General features: G+C 36.0%; 1 protein-coding gene across 2 annotated transcripts in view; it reads left to right on the plus strand.

Annotated features, from left to right (window-relative positions):
* The window catches only part of MAP4K5 (mitogen-activated protein kinase kinase kinase kinase 5), a 117599-nt gene that overhangs the window by 70214 nt on the left and 26022 nt on the right, over window positions 1–21363 (plus strand). For both annotated transcript variants that reach the window (XM_066344341.1, XM_066344340.1), the window contains exons 14-23: window positions 3982–4060; window positions 8846–8904; window positions 10798–10865; window positions 12432–12474; window positions 13286–13439; window positions 15510–15607; window positions 15789–15830; window positions 16717–16801; window positions 20298–20377; window positions 21065–21125. In XM_066344341.1, the coding sequence (XP_066200438.1) occupies window positions 3982–4060; window positions 8846–8904; window positions 10798–10865; window positions 12432–12474; window positions 13286–13439; window positions 15510–15607; window positions 15789–15830; window positions 16717–16801; window positions 20298–20377; window positions 21065–21125 (769 nt within the window). The remainder of the gene's footprint in view (window positions 1–3981; window positions 4061–8845; window positions 8905–10797; window positions 10866–12431; window positions 12475–13285; window positions 13440–15509; window positions 15608–15788; window positions 15831–16716; window positions 16802–20297; window positions 20378–21064; window positions 21126–21363) is intronic.

Consider the following 21363-nt stretch of genomic DNA (forward strand, 5'->3'; position numbering starts at 1 on the left):
TCTTAGAGTTTGTTTACTAATTCATTATTTTAAGTTAGTTAAAACAGATTTAGAAAGATTAATTAGCAATGGAAACTACACTTATCCTGATATAATTACCAATTGATGCTTAAAAAAAATAAGTGGTATAATCTACATAATGTAATCATTTCTTGATCCTAGTTCTTTTCAGATTTTTGTAGTTTCTTTATTATAAAGATTAATAGAATATAAATAATTTTTAAAATTTAAGTTGAGATTCCCATAGAAAGTTTATCCTTTCTAATACTTGTTTAAAACTATTATTTCTTACATAATTACATGTAGCTGTTTATACTTATGCTTACCTTTTCAGAAAATATTGTCAAATGATTTTGAGTATATCATATTGAACAATATAACTTACAAATCAGGAATGAGGAACTTCCTGCCCATTGGCAGGTACCTGTTTATGCCTAAATATAACAGCTATATTTTGTCACCAGTGTTTCTTCTCTTTTATGATTTTTTTATTTTTATGTTTCTCAGAATCTGTCTCTCCATTTCTCTTTATGCCTGTATTTCTTTTTATATCTCTATCTTCATTTTTGCAAAACTATAGTACTAAACTTTATATGTTGTTATTTCTTGAAGGAAATTTTTCTAATTTATGTTCTTTTTAAAAATTTTTTATTGAATTTATTGGGGTGACATTGGTTAAAAATTTTACAGGTTTCAGGTGCACAATTCTACAATGTACATATCTTCTGTATATTGCATTGTGTGTTCCCCACCCCAAGTCAAGTCTTTCTCCATCACCATCTATTCCTCCTCTACTTTCCCCTACCACCTCATCCCAATCCCCTTTCCCTCCTGCAATCCCCATACTGTTGTCTCTGTTTTTTTTTCCTTTGTTTAATCTACTTCATGTTCTTAAGTTTTAATTATACCATATAAGTATCATAACTATCCACTCTCCTAGGGTAGTCATTGTGTGCCAAGTATTAGGCCAAATTCCCTGTTAATTCATCTAATACTCAGAACAATCCTTTGCAATAGGTATTATTACTTTCCCCATTTTACAAATGAGGAAATAAAGAATAGAAGAAATTTGCCCAAGATTATATGCCTAGTAAGTAGTGGAACCAGGGTTTGGCTCCAGGCAAACTAATTCTAGAACCCACTCTCTTAGTTAATATTACCATCATTTCCATGTTTATATTTAATAGAAAAAGTCTTTAAACAGTCTTTGAAAATGAGTCATTGCTTAGCATATAGCATAGTCATATCAGAGGCACCTTTAAAATTTTTAATCCCTTAAAAATTCAAAGATTATTAAAATTATTTTACCTTAAATGTAGAATTGGCTATTACTTGATTCCACAGTTAGTCTTTCACTGGTTGTGTACATAACAAAACTCCTCTTTTATTCCTCTATCCTATTTTGCTCAACTTCCCACAGCCACTCTACCTTCTGAGTTCTCTATTTTTTTTAGTGGTACCACCATATTTTCCAGTCCTTGAAATATAAAACCTTGTGCCAGATAGTTGGGGCCATGGTGTATGACCTTTGACACTATCCCTGCCTTCAAAGAACTTATGTAATCACAAAGGAGATTCAGAAATACAAATAAATAATTTACAAGTTTGATAAACTTACGGACTGGGAAATATAAAGTGCTATGGAGTCATATTACAGTAACAAGAAAGGATTCACTGTAGAAGTGATATGTATGCTGACTATCTGAAGGAGACATTGGAATTAGAGGAAAAGATAGAGAAAAATGTTTTGAGCAGGGGGAATAATAGTATATTTGAAAACCTGGTGATAAGAGAGAAGGCATTGTATTTGAGGAACTAAAGATAAGTTAGTCTTGTTAGAGCAGAAAAAAAGGAAGGAAATGGTGAGAGATGAAGTTACAGAGCTAGACACTAGCCATTTTAAACCATGTTGAAAATTTTGGGGCCCTCGCTGATGGTTCAGTGGCTAGAGCGTCAGCCCAGCATATGGACGTCCCAGGTTCAATTCCTGGTCAGGGCACACAGGAGAAGCGGCCATCTGCTTTTCCTTCTCACCCTCTCCCTCATCTTTCCCTCTTCCTCTCCCGCAGCCAGTGGTTCAATTGGTTCAAATGTTGCCCCAGGTGCTGAGGATAGCTCCTTTGGAGTGCATCAGCCTCAGGCACTAAACGTCGCTTGTTACTGGAGCATCAGCCCCAGATGCGGATGTCAGGGTTCATGTGGCAGTCTGTTTCACTATCTCCCTTCCTCTCACCTAAAAAACAAATAAGTAGATAAATAAAAATTAAAAAGCTTAATGGGAATAAATAGAGAGTGAGTAGTTTGGAGTATAATGTGAATTTGCATATCAAAGCTGATGACAGGGTCGTCCAGCTGTGATCTTAGGAGTAGAGAGTACATTGAAGTACAGAAGAATGTCCTTAGAGATGAGGTCAAAAAACTTATGTTGAGAACAATGGCCTTTTGAAGTCACTTGGTATGATGATGGATCTTGAAGTAGAGAAAATATGAGCCACTGTCTGAGTCATCAGTGAGTGAGAGTCATCAGAAATTTGCTAGATAGGGTTTGAGCTGAAGGCAGTTTCAAAAGGATCAGGAACTTTTACAGAAGGGTGAATGCATTGATTTATTACAATATTCTTAGTCTCCCTGCACCTAGTATTTCTCCCGCTCCATGCCCCCTTACACACTTATCAGATGACTCTTTTTTTTTTTTAAAAAAGATTTTACTTATTGAGTTTTAGAGAGATGAAAGAGACCAAGGCTGGCAGGTGTGGTAGTGGGAAGCATTAACTCGCAGTTGCACAGTTACTTCTCAGATGCGCCTTGACCAGGCAAGCCTGGGGTTTCTAACCTGCGGCCTCAGCATTCCAGGTCATCACCTTACCTGTTGTGCCACCACAGGTCAAGCTCAGATTACTCTTAAAGATAATTCTGGTTATGTGCTACTTCATCTCCATAAAATCTCCAAAAAATACATTTGCCAAGAAAATAAAATTAAGAGCCCTAGCCTGACAGAGCCTTTCATGATCCTGCTCATCCTCACATAATCTTCATTATAGCCAAATAGTAACCAACTCTGACTCCTCGTAACTCTCCACAGTTGACTTCTTGCCTCACTTTGTTTATATCCATTCTACTGCCTAGAACGCATTTCCCACACTGCTGCACATGCAGTGGCTACTTGTCCTTAAAGGCCCCAGATCAGATTTCAGAACTTCTATACTCCATCATTTTCTAATCTTACAAATATTTTGTGTCTTATCTTCCTAGACCAGTGGTTGGCAAACTCATTAGTCAGCAGAGCCAAATATCAACAGCACAACGATTGAAATTTCTTTTGAGGGCCAAATTTTTTAAACTTAAACTATATAGGTAGGTACATTGTTATTAACTTAATTAGGGTACTCCGAAGCTGGCCTTTGCTAAAAACGTAGTATTTTGTGAAAGAGCCACACTCAAGGGGCCAAAGAGCCGCATGTGGCTCGCGAGCCGCGGTTTGCTAACCACTGACCTAGACTATCAGCTCTTTGAAGATCTGTCTTTCATTGAATCATTTCAATATTTTAAGCAGTATAGACATGGAATAAGTGAATAAACTTTTAGAGTACCTTAGTGTTTGGTTTTTTGGGGGTTTTGGGGGGTCCTCTAATTTATTAGGTATTTTTGTTTGTCAGTAAGTGAACATTTAATTGAAAAAAAAAGTTTGGTCTTTATCATTGAAATTTTTATAAAAAAGGTTTAAGAATTACAAATTGGTAGTCACAGATAGTCCCAGGGATGTCAAGTACAGCATAGGGAATAATAGTCAATAGTATTATAACTATGTATGGTGACAGGTGAGTTCTTGAAATATCAGGGGAACCACTTTGCAAAGTTTGTATGATTGTCTAACCACTATGCAGTACACCTGAAACTAATACAAAATAATATTAAGTATAAACTAATTGAAAAATAAATTTAAAAAAATTTTAACTGTATAAATTATGTTTATATCCACAGCCCCATGCAATCATTCGTCATACCATTAGATCTACAAACAGGAATGCTAGAGCTGAACGGACAGCTTCAGAAATAAATTGTATGTGGATTACATTTTCAGTTTGTGGTTTTGGAGGGGCTGAGTTGGATGTTCTTGTAGTGTTTTGGAATAATAAAATCTCAAACTAACTGAGACTACATAGTACTTTAACTGTCAGAATATCTAAAATAGAAGTTGTTTTTCTGGTTTATAATGGAATTCCCTTGTTTTACAATTAAATAGTTTGTATTTTCTAATTACAAAGGTAATGTTTGCCCATTTTAGAAAATTTACACCCTGTTCCATTGGCTCAGCAGTAGAGCATAGGCCAGGCATGTGGAAGTCCCAGGTTCTATTCCTGGACAGGGCACACAAGAGAAGTAACCATTTACTTCTCCAACCCTTCCCCTCCCCCTTCTTTCTCTCTCTTCCCCTCCTGAAGTATTGCTAGAATGGTTGAGCAAGTTGGCCCTGGGTGCTAAGGATGGCTTATGGCCTTGCCTCAGACACTAAAATAGCTGGGTTGCTGAGCAACGGAGCAGCAGCTTCAGATGGGCAGAGCATAGCCCGGTAGGGGGCTTGCCAGGTGAATCCTGGTCAGAGCGCATGCAGTAGTCTCTCTCTCTGCCTCCCCCCACCCCCCGCCTTTAAAAAAAAAAATTGCAAGAGGAAAAAACCAGAAAATCAATCTTGTCTTTAATTACATCACCAGTGCTGACCCACAGATAATATTTTAATGAATTTTCTTAATGCCTTTTCATGTATATTTTTACATGGCTCAATTTCTAATATATATAAACTTTTACTTGTCATATTCAGAAGTATTTTCCACATATTAGCCTAGACCAGGGGTCCCCAAACTACGGCCCATGGGCCACATGTGGCCCCCTGAGGCCATTTATCCGGCCCCACCGCACTTCCGGAAGTGGCACCACCATCTCATTAGCCAAAAGCAGGCCCATAGTTCCCATTGAAATACTGGTCAGTCTGTTGATTTAAATTTACTTGTTCTTTATTTTAAATATTGTATTTGTTCCCGTTTTGTTTTTTTACTTTAAAATAAGATATGTGCAGTGTGCATAGGGATTTTTTCATAGTTTTTTTTATAGTCTAGCCCTCCAACGGTCTGAGGGACAGTGAACTGGCCCCCTGTGTAAAAAGTTTGGGGACCCCTGGCCTAGACTTTATAACCATTATGTTTGATGGTTGCTATTTTATTGAGTTGGTATGTTACAGTCGAATAGTTCCCTATTGTTGGACATTTGGGTTGGTTTTAGTTTTTAGTCTTTTCTAAAATATGTATTTAAAAAAGGAGAAGTTTTGTATCAATATTTGTAATTTTAGCCATAGTAATTTAGAAGAATAGATTTGTAAAGAAGTTTTATGTATGGGTATATTGACTTAATATGTGTTTCAGAAGAGATTTAAAGTGGTTTACAGTAAAATAATATCTAAATAAAAATTACAAACCATAATGTAGGAAGATAACTAAATATTTAGGCTAATTAGAATTGTTAAAAATGAACCATTTGGCCTGACCAGGCGGTGGCGCAGTGGATAGTGCATCAGACTGAGATGCGGAGGACCCAGATTTGAGACCCCGAGGTCGCCAGCTTGAGCACAGGCTCATCTGGTTTGAGCATGGCTCACCAGCTTGAGCCCAAGGTCACTGGCTCGAGCAAGGGGTCACTCGGTCTGCAGTAGCGTCCCCCATCAAGGCACATGTGAGAAAGCAATCAATGAACAACTAAGGAGCCGCAACGAAGAATTGATGTTTCTCATCTCTCTCCCTTCCTGTCTGTCCCTATCTGTCCCTCTCTCTGTCTGTGCCACAAAAAAAAATGAACATTTTGTTGAACTCTTGAGTTTTAAATATTGTATTTTTCAGATCTAAATTTTCATTGATATATACAGTAATCAGTATATGTATATGTAATAGACATATATTTTGATTTTTCTTCTGAAAATTTCCATTTGCTCACTTACTGTGTCCATCTTTTCAATTTTTTTAAAATTTTTTATTTAGATGATTAACAAGGTGACATTGGTCAACTAGAGTACATAGATTTTGTCATAAAGTTGTAGCTTAAATTAGTCTCAAAACAGAGTCTGCAGCCTAGAAAATTTCCACATCATTGGACAGTTGATTATGTTCTTTTCAATTCTTGAACATATTTGTAATGGCTTATGGCTGTTTTAAAGCCCTTGTGTACTTGATTTCAACATCCGTGTCATCTCTGGATGTTTTTATTTTTCAACTGGTTATAGTTTGTTTTCTTCTCTAGTTGTTTTTTATTGTATCTTGGATGTTGTGATACAACATTGAGTGTCTGGATTTCATCCTCCTTACTTTATTTTGGTGTTGTTGTTGTTGTCGTTTTTATTTTAAAGGGTAAAGAGTTAATTAACTGGTAGGTCAACTAGATCTTTTCAAGGTTTGTGCCTGGTTTTACTAGAGTAATTTAACAAGGTCTTTCCTTTGGGTAGAAACTCAGAAATCTTTCCTAGTACTTTTTGAGCACCAGGATCTACATTTAGCTCAGTGTATTCTGTTGGCTCTTTACTGACATACCTTGGATAATCTTGCTTTGCTTGTGGGCTAAGTCTTAAGAGACCTCTTGGCACATTTCTAGAGCTCCTTCTTTATGCAGCTTTCTTATTTCTAGTACTCTGCCCTTCAAATTTCCACTGCCTAAGCACCCCAAACTTCAGTCTTTGTTTCCTGCACCCAGTGAAACTGTTCTTCTCTTTTTGAGTTCCACTGTCTTGTGCCCTAGTTTGAAAAGTGCCTTTAGGTAGAAAACCAGGATGAATGTGGATCTTACTACCATGTACAGATAGTTCCCTTTTCTTAAACCTTGTAGTGTCTTATCCAGTGCTTCAAAATACACTGCTCACAAAAATTAGGGAATATTTCAAGATGAATATGAAGCATTAAAAAAATTAGGGAATATTTCAAGATGAATATAAAGCATTAAAAAAATAAAAAGAAGCATTTGATATATCACTTGCTATTCAATCATGAGAATTGAGTTTGCATCTCATTTGCATAATTGAACAGCTTTCTTTGACTTGTCGTTTGCTTTTCTGATATAGTTGCTTTGTATACTTTGCATGCACACACACAGACATATTTGTGTTATGTAGATGTAGTTGTTTATAGCAGAAGGCTAAGTCCAATTCCTGTTGCTTCATTATGGCTAGAAACTGCATTATCTTTTGGAGATAAATATTTTTCCCATATTTGTACCTTTTATAGTTCAACTCTAGATCTGCTTGCCAGTATTTATAGTTGTGACACACACAAAACATCTTTAGCTCGTCTCCATCTCAAATGAGTGAAGTGGTTCTTTGTGAATTATAGTAGTGGTTCTTAAATTAAGATGTTTTTTAATTATGTTAATAAATAAGCCATTAATGACAAGGGCTTTTTATTTTAGGTTATTTTTGAAAAGTAGATCCTATACTTAATGGAATGTCTTTCAGTATTTTATTACAAATTTTATGACTTAATGTTTTTGTTTAATCTAATGAATTATGTACGTAGTTTGTATTACTTTACAAATCTTGTTTTATAGGTTATAAAGGAAAACTGGATCCGTTTTGAAAGTATTTTTAAAATGTTTTTTTTTTTTACCAAGGTTTTATTTAGGAATCTTACATCCCTATGATGAAAATGTATTTTCATTTAAATTTTTTTTAGTCTTTTGGTCATCTTAGATTTTAGAATTTGAAAATTTTGTGTATAGCTCTGGCCAGCTGGTTCAGTGGCTAGGGTGTTGGCCTGGTGTATGGACATCCCAGGTTTGATTCCCAGTCAGGGCACAGAGGAGAAGTGACCATCTACTTCTTTCCCTTTCCCTCTCCCCCTTCTCTCCCTCTCTCCCTCCCTCAGTCAGTGGCTCTGTTGGTTCCAGCATCAGCCCCAGGTGCAGAGGATAGCTCGGTTTATCCAAGTGTTGGCCTCAGGTGCTGAGGATAGCTCGGTTGATTTGAGCATCGGCCCCAGACAGGGATTGCTGGGTAGATCCCAGTTGGTGCACATGGAGCAGTCTGTCTTGCTTCTCTTCATCTCTCACTTGAAAAAAATTTTGTATACTTTCTGAGTAGATATAATAAGCCATCCTTTTCTCTGTTTTAGAATATTTCATATCCAGGAAGTATTCTTTGAGTATTTAAAATAATTCCAAAATTAGTCTGACTAGGAACTTTTTTGTTATTATCCAGTTCCTCAAAATAGTTGCTTCATATACTTTGCGTGCACACACACAGACATATCTGTGTTGTATATATGTAGTTGTTTATAGCAGACGGCCAAATAAAATACACATTTAGAAAAATATAATATTAGATTCCTGAATACCTTTGTAACATATTATTTGACAATATCATTTGTTCTTTTTAGATAATTATAAGTAATTGGGAGGAGGTATTTATCTCTGCCACAAAGTTGTAGCTTAAATTAGTCTCAAAACAGAGTCTGCAGCCTAGAAAAAAATCCTTAAAGTGTTTTTAAATCTTTTAAAATTTATAAACTCGTCTTTTAGTTTTTAAAAATCTCTTATACATAAAATGTGCTATTAATTTTCTGACTCAAACCCAGAATTAATTAGAGTTGTTAGGAAGATATTAAATTGTTACTTTCTTTTGGTAAGAATAAAGTAAGGGACATTCTTATATTAAAAAAAGGAGGGGATTTTGTCTTTTCATCTTTCTTCTTTCTTCTATCCCCCACCCCAATACACATGCCTCTCATTACGTTTCTGAGGTTAACCCTAACCCTGTAAGATAGAGTTTGTGACTGTTATATATTTTGCAGTTGACTATCTGTTATATATTTTGCAGTTGACAAATTACAATTTGAACCTCCTCTGAGAAAAGAAACAGAAGCACGGGATGAAATGGTAGGAATTATAACTTTAAAGTGTTTTACACATTAAAATTTGAGAAAACTTATAGTTAGGTGTACTTTAGCTAAGGAACAAAGCAATATACTCTTTCAAGCATTAATTTTAATAATATATTTCACACATTAAAGTTTGAAAACACCTACAGTTAGTTGTATTTTTTCCTAGGATAAAATGTGTAATATACCATTTTAACCATTTATTTTGACCCTTCTGAGATTTTGAAGAATTTACGTGGATGAAGTTATTAAGTACTCTATAGGGAATCTGATGCTTAACTTTTAGCTCCATTGATTCTTTTAGGTTTGTAGTATATTGTTGCATTGCATTACTGTTTTTAATAGTTATTTCTTAATACAGGTTTTTTTTGTGACCATTGCTTTTATTCTGGGATTACTATTTAGTCAATCCATTCCTTATCTGAAAGGAAAGAAGTAGTAGATAGAGAAAGATATTATTAGAGTCAGCCTAGACATTATCTTAACCTGCTTTATATTAGTATTAGTTTCTAGAGTAATTGTCTTCTGTTAATGGATCTCTTCATCTTTTTTTTTTGGCATCTTTTTTTTTTGTACACACACACGAGAGATAGAGAGACAGAGACAGGAAGAGAGATACATAAGAAACCTCAACTCTAGTTGTGTCTCTTTACTTCAGGGGTAGTCAACCTTTTTATACCTACCGCCCACTTTTGTATCTCTGTTAGTAGTAAAATTTTCTAACCGCCCTCCGGTTCCACAGTAATGGTGATTTATAAAGTAGGGAAGTAACTTTACTTTATAAAATTTATAAAGCAGAGTTAAAGCAAGTTAAAGCATATAATAATAATTACTTACCAAGCACTTTATGTCAGATTTTCTCTAAGTTTGGCAGAATAAATCTTTATAAAACAACTTACTATAGTTAAATCTATCTTTTTATTTATACTTTGGTTGCTCTGCTACTGCCCACCATGAAAGCTGGAACGCCCATTAGTGGGCGGGCGGTAGAGACCAGGTTGACTACCACTGCTTTAATTGTTCATTGATTACTTCTGATATGTGCCTTGACTGGGTGGCTCCAGCCAAGTGAGTGACCCCTTGCTCAAGCCATAGACCTTGGGCTCAAGCCAGTGACTTTGGGCTTTAATCCAGGAATCTTTGGGCTCAAGCCAGAGACCATGGGTTCATGTTGATGATCCCATGCTCAAGCCAGTGACCCTGCTTTCAAGCTGGTGAGCCTGTGCTCAAACTAAATGAACTCGCACTCAGGCCGGCAACCTCGGAGTTTTAAACCTGGGACCTCAGTATCCCAGGTTGACATTGTATCCACTGTGCCACCACCAGTCAGGGCTGGATCTTTTCATCTCAACCTTTGGAAGTGGTGCTCTTCTTACTATATGCAGGTTGAGGTAAAAGTAGGTTTACAGTTGTGAGTACACAGAAAAGATTGTATTGTTCTTTATTAATCATTTTCCATTTGAACAACTGTAAACTCACCCTATATATTGCTGGATAATAAACTCAATGTCTGTACTAGTAGGAAAGATAATAGCACCAACAAATTAATGATAATATGATGTTTATTTCTCTAGGCTAATGGAATAGTTATGCAAATAATTCATAGTTAGGTTTTTCTGTTTCACTTTGGTATATCTTAGCTTATTGGTGAAGAAGGCTTGTCACACTTGAAGCTGCATATAGTATGTTTATGGAATTTCTTAAGTTTTAGTCAGCTGATGAGACATTGACCTAAATATGTCAAATAACAACTAATCTAACTGGCGATTAAAAAATTGATTGAAAGACAAGATGATTAACAATTATGATACTGAATGTTTTTTTGAATCAAGTATAAAGTGATTAATGTCTGTTTTAAGGTTACGTTTTAAACTGTTTTTTACCTTCACAGGGAATATCATCAGACCCAAACTTTGTATTACAGTGGAGTCCTTTTGTTGATGGTGCCAATACTGGAAAGTAAGCTTACTAATACAAAAACTTATTTTACTTGATTACATAAGAACAGTATCGGAGAAGGTGATTTATCCTAATAAGCTTTCATTTTCATTCTTTAAAAAGTTGTACTATGCTTCTTGTCAGTGTAAAGTTTCTGACTTTTTTTTTTAATTACCAAAATGCATCATGTATTGATTTTTAAGGTTTTTGAGGTTTTGTTCTTTTAGAGCAGGAGTCCCCAAACTTTTTACACGGGAGGGCCAGTTCACTGTCCCTCAGACCATTGGAGGGCTGCCACATACAGTGCTCCTCTCACTGACCACCAGTGAAAGAGGTGCCCCTTCTGAAAGTGCGGCAGGGGGCCGGATAAATGGCCTCAGGGGGCCGCAGTTTGGGGACACCTGTTTTAGAGTATAGTATATGTAATGTTAATATACTGAAAGATGAGCCACATGGTATCATGGGGAAAAAATAAGTACAGTGGGAGTCAGAAAGCCCCAATTTTAATTTTGTGATGTATGTAGTTACTTCATATTCTAGGCCTGTCTTCCCTCAGCAATTGACAGAGATGGTCTAGATAAGTTGTTCCAAATCCACTTGTGCATTGTAATACCAAGAGAGCTTTTTGGAAATAAAGATTTTTGGGCCCTCACAATAGGCCTATAAATCTAGGGTTGGTAAACTGGCTTATAAACCACATCTGACCAATTGCCTGTTTTATGTACAGCCCATAAACTAGAATGGTATTTACATTTTTTAATGATAGGAAAAAAAGCAAAAGAACAGCCATATTTTGCTATACTTGAAAATTATGTAAAGTTTCAATTTCATTGTACATAGATGGATGGACATGGTTATTGAAACATAACCATGCTCATTAGTTTATATATTATCTATGGCTGCTTTCATGCTATGTTAAAAGTGTTAAGTAGTTGTGACCACTGTATCGTTTAGAAAGCGTACAGTATTTACCATCTGGCCCTTTACAGAAAAAGTTTGCCAACCCCTTCTGTAGAATACAGTCTTTGGGACTGGGATCTAAGAATCCTGAATGATTGTAATGACTGTGGATAATAGTATGGAACCAGTGGGCTAGATCAGTGATTCTCAAACTTTGATGTACCTGGATGCTCACCTGGAAATCTTGTTAAAATGAGGGTTCTAATTCAATAGATCTAGAAGGTACATTTATAAAAGTTTCCAGGTGATGCCAATGTTGCTAAACTGTGGACCCCACTTAGAGCAGCAAAAGCCTTGATGACATGGCCATTTGAATCTGTGATTCAATGTGGTTCCAACTCTAAAATTCTGACTCTGTTTATTACTGCTAAATTTAATTTAGTTTGTATTAAAGTTGTAAAGCATAACCATAAAGTAAAAAAGCCTTTTATTTAGTGGACAAAAATCTCTATTTTATAGTTATACTAATACAATTTGACAGAATGAAGTCCTAGGTTTTCCTGTAGATTTTTAAAATACTGTATACCATAACCTAATTGTTTTTTCTGTTCCCTCTCCGTTTATATCTGAATAGTTTGTCTAGTTATGATTTATCATCCTCTACATTGCATTTCTCTTTTTTCTTAGATCAACCTCAAAACGGGCAATACCACCTCCTCTCCCTCCTAAGGTGAGCTGTTGATAGCTTGTAAACAATAAATCCTTGTTTAAATAATAAAATAATTAAAATTTAAAAATAATGTCATTAAATTTGTTCAAAATTTTTAAAAATATATTTTAGATATAGTTTTCTTTGGGGTTATGAAGATGTAAAATATATATTAAAGAAGATTTTATAAGATACAGTATTTTAATATCTATATAGAAAAAAGCAAAAATACTCATTTGAGAAAATTCAGAGGTCCCCAAACTTTTTACACAGGGAGCCAGTTCACTGTCCCTCAGACTGTTGGAGGGCCGCCACATACAGTGTTCCTCTCACTGACCACCAATGAAAGAGGTGCCCCTTCCGGAAGTGTGGTGGGGGGGCCGAATAAATGGCCTCAGGGGGCCGCATGCGGCCCACGGGCTGTAGTTTGGGGATGCCTGGACATGGAGAGCTGATTTACGTCATTATTTATAATCCTAATTTATTACTACAGTTTGACATTTCAGTAGAGTCATACTTCATTAAGCAATTTCCTTGCTTGTTTCTAGGTATTAAATATTTTGTATCTTATTTACCTAATTTTATTGGTTACAAAAATTTTATCAGTTTTAGGTTAGGGTTGATTAAAAATCACATGGCAAATTCAAAGTTGTGTTGGAACAGTAACTCTACTCTTGCTTACTTTATTACTTAGTCCAGTGAATTAAACTCTATAGAAGAAGAAAAAAAGCATATTCTCCTCCCTCAAAAATCTTTGATGCATAATGCTAATGAAGTGTTACTGTTTTATATTCAAGTTTATTAAAGTACTTTTGTGTCTTATTATCACTAGCCAAGGATAAACAGTTACCCTGAAGATAACCTCCTAGATGAAGAAAAATCATCAACTATAAAACGTTGCCCTGATTCAGAGAACAGAGCACCCCAAGTTCTCAGAAGACAGAGTAGCCCAAGTTGCGTTCCTGTAGCTGAGACTTCTTCTATTGGTATGGCTAGCAGTATTAGCAGCCCTGGAGTACCCATAGCTAGATATAGGGGGTCCTCAGGTTACGACACAGTTCCATTCCTATGGCAGTGATGTAACCCAAATTTTGGTATAAGTCAAAACACACCCTAGCCTGAGTCACTCACCTATCCTAACCCAGTTGTAAAATCATAATCTAGAACATAAAAACACACTAAGCCACAGAAAAAGGAAAAGGATGTAAATATACTGTACTGTACACTGTACTGCGTATTATTCCACTGAGCACAACCAAACTAGTTCACCCACATAGTCTGTAAGTATGATGCAGTGTAAGCCAAAAAACTTACATCTCACCTTTGTAAAGTTTTTATGGGAGTAAGCCTCGTAAACTCAAAATATCTAATGTGTCGAGACTGTCGTAACCCAAGGACCCCCTGTACTGTGATCTGGATAAATAAATGAAAGTGAAAACTGAAAAGAAAGCCATTTTGTTCATATTTTAAAGAATGTTATTTTTCTTTAGTCAGTTTTATCAGTGTTTAAATCTTTGTGGAATGTTTTTAAAATTCAACATGGGTGGGCTATAAATAGATTCATTCTACTTCAACCCTAATTTGATCCATTACTAAATATTATAGGATCTAGATAAATAAATGGATGTTCTGCCCTCCAGAAGTTCAGAGTCTGTAGCAGAAGTTATACCCATGTACACATAACATTAGACAAGATAGTCTGTATAAGGGTCTCCTACAAAAATTAACTATATGCAATAGAGGACGAGATTTCTGAGGGAGGTAAGATAGGGAAGAGAGAAGGTGGGCCCTTGCAAAGTATTACAGGGCTTAGTGAGCCTTCAGTAGGTGGAGCCAGTGCTGATAGGCGTTCTTGGAGAACAAGAAGGAATGAACAAATGTACTAAAGCAGAAAAATTGGAATACAGTCTAGTATGATAGAAGTTTGAACTTTTTTTTTGTATTTTTTTGAAGGTGGAAACGGGGAGGCAGTCAGACTCCTGCATGTGCCCGACCGGGATCCACCCGGCATGCCCACCAGGGGGCGATGCTCTGCCCATCTTGGGGCATAGCTGTCCGCAATCAGAGCTATTCTAGCGCCTGAGGCAGAGGCCACAGAGCCATCCCAGCACCTGGGTCATCTTTGCTCCAGTGGAGCCTTGGCTGCGGGAGGGGAAGAGAGAGACAGAGAGGAAGGAGAGGGGGAGGGGTGGAAAAGCAGATGGGCGCTTCTCCTGTGTGCCCTGGCTGGGAATCGTACCCAGGACTCCTGCACGCCAGGCAGACGCTCCACCACTGAGCCAACTGGCCAGGGCCAGAAGTTTGAGCTTTTAAAGGATCTGTACTAGGAGATAGGACTGGAAAGATAGATTGAAGTTATGAAAGGCCTTGAATATGAGCATCAATAGGTCAGATTTCATTTTTCTTGTAATATGAAAAGACATTTGTTGTTTTCATGCTTTAAGACCACTGCTAAAGTTGCTTGCTACCTCTAGAATTTAGAGAAAGGCATGAAAGACAGTTTTAACTCACCTGACAGTAGAGAATATTTTCCAACAAAGGATTACCCAATGTTATGGTGAGTGAAATAAGTCAGAAAATAACAAATACCATATGATTTCATTTATATGTGGAATCTAAAGAACAAAACAAATGAGCAAACAAAATAGAAATAGACTCATAGATACAGAGAACAGACTGATGGTTGCCACAGGGGAGGGGCATTGGGAGGCTGAGTGAAAAAGGTGAAGGGGTTAAACAGTACAAATTGGTAGATACAGAATAGTCACAGGGATGTAAAGTTTAGCATAGGGAATATAGTCAATATAATAACTACATATGGTGCCAGGTGGGTACTTGAGACATTGGGGGGGATCTCTTTGTAAAGTATATGATTGTTTAACTACTGTGCATTACACCTGAAACTAACACAAAATAATACTGTAAACTGTAATTGAAAAATAAATTTAAAAAAGGATTACTTAAGTGGAAAAAAGTATTGAGGGAAAGAGAACTTGTATTTCAAGGCAAGTACTTATTTGTACGGTTATTCAATTTTTAACCATGATTCTCTTTAGGAAATGGCGATGGTATTTCAAAACTGATTAGTGAAAATACAGAAGGCTCAGCACAAGCACCACAGTTACCACGGAAGAAAGACAAGAGAGATTTCCCTGTAGGTACATCAGGCATTTGGTGATTAGATGTAACTAATGCTGTATTTATCATAAGGGCTGTATTTATCATATAAGGGGCATAGTCTATTTAATTGAAGAAATGACTAAATTTCTGCATGTATAAGGTGGTTTTTTTAAGGCCTAGAGGTCTTACAGTATTAATAATTATTTTTCCCACAGAAACCAGTCATTAATGGTCTCCCACCCACCCCAAAAGTGCTGGTAAGGAATATTTTTATGTGAATCACTTGATAATTTTTATTTCTTTAGAAGCAGCAACAGATTGTTTATTTGCTATCAAGTATCTTGAGCCACTAAAAGGGAAGATATATAAAATACAAAGGCATTAAATGCATTTGAATATATCATGTACTCCAATTTGTTAGATGTACCCTAGCTGGATAGAATTTGGAGAGTTTTACTTTTTATAAATAGAGGTAGTTGGGTTATCAGATTAGCGTACAAAGGCCAATTTAATTTTAATGTGATGATATTAATGGTACTGTGTCCTCTTCATTATATGGGTTAAATATTTTTTTTACATCTGAAGCCATTTTCACATTGAACTATACACAATGAAAAGGAACAGGGAAGCCTATGTTAATCCTTGTTTCCGACCCTTCAGTAGAACCTGTCTGTAAAGTGGTGTAGCCAATCATATGAATTGGGTGCTTTATAAATTGTGCTTTTTTATTCAGTAAAAGTCTAATGTATAGTATAAATATTAGTCTTTTTGTTGCTGTTACAGTTATAGCACAATTATAACCTCGGTATTATTACTCAATAAAATCATCCATTATTTCACATTATTAAAATGTTAGTCCTAAAGATAAGCAGTGGCTTAAAATTCTCAGACTATCATCGATGTAAGTAGATGTTTTGATAAATTTGATAGTTTTGCTCTAAAGTACAGATTACACAAGACTATAAGACTATTGATAAAAGGGGTTAAATTGTATCAAAATATGAATTCTGTTTTGTAATAAAACTGTACATATATGTAAATATGAATCAGTTTAACATTTTAAAATAATCTTAGCTAATTCCTAAGAATATATACAATTATTTAATCAAATAAGTCAACTCTTCTTTTTTTTTAATAAATAAGATGGGAGCATGCTTTTCCAAAGTTTTTGATGGCTGCCCTTTGAAAATTAATTGTGCAACATCCTGGATACATCCTGATACAAAAGGTAAATTTTCTGAACTTTATATACATCTCCAATAAAATATTTGTTATGGAAAAGGATTTTTATAATCAGTGAACTGAAGTTGTTTACTTTAAAAATGTGACTTAGGTTGTTGCAGGTTACCTACACTATTTTAAAGGAAAATTCTAGGTAAATAAAGTTTTGCTTAAAAGCCTTAGAATTTAAATGTATACAGGAACTGTTCTTGATCAAAGGACACCAAAGAGACATCTCACTTATTGTGACCATAATTTGGGATTTTCTTTTATTTAAAAAAGAGTATCAGGACAGCTAATAATCTCAATAAGTAAAGTCAATTGATTAGATAATATCATTTCAGTGTTAATTTCCTAATTATGATCATTGTGCTGTGGTTATATAAGACCTTTTTTTTTTTTTTTCTTTAAGAAATGCACAGTGAAGTATTTAGGAATAAAAGGGCATTGTGCTTGTAACTTATCTGAAACAAATAAAGTTCAGAAAACAAACAAAAACGTGTATATGGAGAGAGAAAGAAGGATAAAGCCAAAGCAGTAAATGTTAACAGATGTGGTATCTCTGAAGGATATTCAGGAATTCTTTGTACTATTATAACTTTTCTGCAAGTGTGAAATCATGGCAAATAAAATTTATTTTTAAAATATTTTTATTGTGAGGAAAGAATACATAGAGGCAAAAATTTGGAATCAAACATCTGGGTTTGAATTCCTGCTCTGTCATTACTATGTGACTTGGGAAAGATACTTAACACCTTTGGTTCTCAGTATGATAATTTGTAACAGAAAACTCAATACAACTCACCTGTTGCAAGGAAACAAGGAAGGAGCCTCTTGTTTGCATTTAACAAACAGAATTTAGGCAGTAGAGGGTGTTCAGGAAAGGTTTGTTTTCACTTCAACACAGTACTAAAGACTGGTGCCTCCATATAATTACCTACTTTAATTGTCAACATTACAGAGTATAGCAGAAGAAAATATTTTTAACAAGAAAATGGGGTTTTTGTTTCTAAATTTTCATTTTGATATAATTTCAAACTTATAGAAAAGTTAGAAAAATAGTGCAAGAAACTCAGAATCATTGATTGTTTCTATTTTGCCCCATTTGTTTTACTATATATGTGCATTTTCTTCTGAATCACTTGAGAGTTGAAGACATGCTCCTCTTCCCCTTATACTTCAGTTTGTATTTCCCAGGAATAACAATCGTCTTATACATAACCACAGTACAGTTATAAAGATTAGGAAATTTGTCAGTGATATAATACAATTTTTTATTCTACAGTCCATATTTAAATTTTATTAATTATCCCAATAATATCCTTTATCATTTCCCACCCCATCTCACCTCCCCCAGTTTAATATTCAAGATCACATGTAACATTTAACTACCATGTATCTTTAGTCTCTGTTAGTCTGGAACAGTTTATCAACCTTTCTATCTTTTTTTTTTCCGTTGATTGAGAGAGAAAGAAAAAAGCATCAACTCATTGATCCACTTAGTTATTCTACTTAGTAGTGTACTCACTGATTATGTGCCTGTCTGGAGATCAGACCCACACCTCAGAGCACTGGGACGACGCTTTATCCACTGAGCAGCCCTGCCAGGGCCTTTTCATCTCTCTTGATCTTCACATTTTTGAGGCTACTTGTTTCATAGAGTGTCCCTTAATTTGAGTTTGTCTGATCAGTCATTGTGCTTAGATCAGGTATGTATTTTTGGCAGGAATATCATAGAAGTGTTATTGTGCAGGAGGTACATGATATCAGTTTGTCCAAATACTAGTGATTTTTTTTTCTTTTATATTTTTCTGAAGTGAGAAGCGGGGAGACAGTCAGACTCCCGCTTGCACCCAACTGGGATCCACCTGGCATGCCCACCAGGGGGCGATGCTCTGCCCATCTAGGGCATTGCTCCGTTGCAACTGGAGACATTCTAGTGCTTGAGGCGGAGGCCATGAAGCCATCCTCAGTGCCCGGGCCACTTTTGCTCCAATGGAGCCCTGGCTGCGGGAAGGGAAGAGAGAGATAGAGAGAAAGGAGAGGGGGAAGGGTGGAGAAGCAGATGGGCACTTCTCCTGTGTGCCCTGTCCAGGAATTGAACCTGGGACTCCCACACTCCGGGCTAACCTCTACCACTGAGCCAACCAGCCAGGGCCCATATACTAGTGATATTAACAATGACCAGTTGTTTAAGGCAGTGTTCGCCAGCTTTCTCCACTGTCGAGTTACTATTTTTCCCTTTCTGATTAACAAGTAATTATGTAATTAGTTTCCGTAATTAATTCATAAATAATAAGTATGGAGGTACATTAAAAATATATAAATATCCTGCCTGACCAAGCCAGTGGCACAGTGGATAGAGCGTTGGACTAGGATGTGGAGGACCCAGGTTCGAGACCCCGAGGTCGCCAGCTTGAGCGTGGGCTCATCTGGTTTGAGCAAAAAAGCTCACCAGCTTGAGCCCAAGGTCACCGGCTCGAGCAAGGGGTTACTCGGTCTGCTGAAGGCCCGTGGTCAAGGCACATATTAGAAAGCAATTAATGAACAACTAAGGTGTCGCAACATGCAACGAAAAACTAATAATTGATGCTTCTCATCTCTCCGTACCTGTCTGTCTGTCCCTGTCTATCCCTCTCTCTGACTCTCTTCCTGTCTCTGTAAAAAAATAAATAAAAAAACAAACAAACAAACAAAAAACTAGATAAATATCCCCTTGCTCATCAGACTTTTCACTAACTAGTTTTAGCATCCATTGGTGGCAATCCATTAATGTCTATTGACAATTTCTCTTCATTTCCATTTATTTATTTATGTATTTTTACCAGTTTGAACTTATATTTTTTTATTCAATAAGATAAAATCTATCACTTTTAATATTTATTTTAGCACTTCAATTGTTAGAATTTTTGAGCATTGGGAGTCCTGTGTTCTATTGTTTGATATGCCCTTATCATTTTTTAAGTACTTCCTTACTTACTGGTGGCACAACAAGATTTTTAGACTTACCTTACACTTTTCTTGCCCCAGAATTGGAATCAGTTTTTTTTCTCCACGAAGCTTTGGGTTTTGTTTGTTTGTTTACTTGTTTGTTTAAAGTGACTAGAAACTAAGGTCTGGATACAAGGTCTGGTCATGGTTTCTGGTATGTCATAATTTATCATTTCTATTTCATTTGTAGTTTCCTTGTTTAAAGAGTATTTCAGTGGTCTGATAAAAGTATGTGGCTATAATAATATATAGCTTAAGATATGAAAATTATTATGTTAAAATGAAGGGTTATATAGTTAAATAAAGCCAGAGTGAGTTAGTGACGGAATATATCTGCTTTAAAAATAAGAAAAGAATTGGGGAAAAAAAGGAAAGAAAGTGGCATGGATATTAGGAAATAATTTTTCTTCGGGCGATTGGGTGTTAATACCATTGAAAAATAGAGCCATTATTTTAGTGAGTGATTTCAGAAAATGATAGTAAATTCTCGTGATTTTTCTTAACTACTTTAGATCAGTACATTATTTTTGGAACTGAAGATGGTATTTACACACTGAATCTCAATGAGCTACATGAGGCAACAATGGAACAGGTAATAAAGGAATTTTAATTCAAATTAGTTTGGTTAAATTGAGTAAAAGAAATATCTTAATTTTAAACCTATTTGTATGGGCCTCAGTTTTTATCTTTATGATGTAAGTATTTAAAGAAGTGAAATTGTATATTTTACAGGTTCAGGTTGAAATGTCCTTTTTTATAAGGTTTTTGATAATTTACTGAAAAGTAGAAAATAGTTTTGTTTTGTTTTTTTAGTGAGAGGAGGGGAGGAAGAAACAGACTCCCACATGCGCCCTGATTGGGGTCCACCTGGCAAGCCCACTAGGGGGCGATGCTCTGCCCATCTGGGGCCCTTGCTCTCTTGCAACCTGAGCCATTTTTTAGCACCTGAGGCAGAGGCCATGGTGCCATCCTCAGTGCCCGGGTCCTACTCGCTCTAATCGAGCCATGGCTGCAGGATGGAAGAAGGTGGGGGAGAGAGAGAGAGAGAGAGAGAGAGATGGTGTGGGGGGAAGGGTAGAGAAGCAGGTGGGTGCTTCTCCTGTGTGTCCTGACTAGGAATCAAACCTGGGACTTCCACACACCAGGTTGACACTTTACCCTGAGCCAACTGGCCAGGACCGAAAATAGTTATTTTTATACTATTACAAACTGTTGGAATTTAGAGGTTAAGTAAGGAAATGAAAATTGTTTTACTTATCTTCTTTTTTTTTCTTTTTAGTTATTTCCAAGGAAATGTACTTGGCTCTATGTAATCAATAATACTTTAATGTCATTATCAGGTATGTATATGATGAAAAGAATGTGAAATAAATCATAGAGAAGCAAATGTAATTTTGATTTGCATTATTTTAAAATGTTACTTGTTATTCTGGGTAACTATAATCTAGTATAGTAACTTTAAGACTTGCACATGTTTTTTACCACCTTAGAATGGGAAGAAGCTTTGTAGCATTTTCCAAATCTTCCCTGGATCTAAACACCTGAAAAGAGTCACAGTGATTGTCACCTGAGTCTATG

Source organism: Saccopteryx leptura, chromosome 6 (assembly GCF_036850995.1).
Source record: "Saccopteryx leptura isolate mSacLep1 chromosome 6, mSacLep1_pri_phased_curated, whole genome shotgun sequence".
Taxonomy (NCBI): Eukaryota; Metazoa; Chordata; class Mammalia; order Chiroptera; family Emballonuridae; genus Saccopteryx; species Saccopteryx leptura.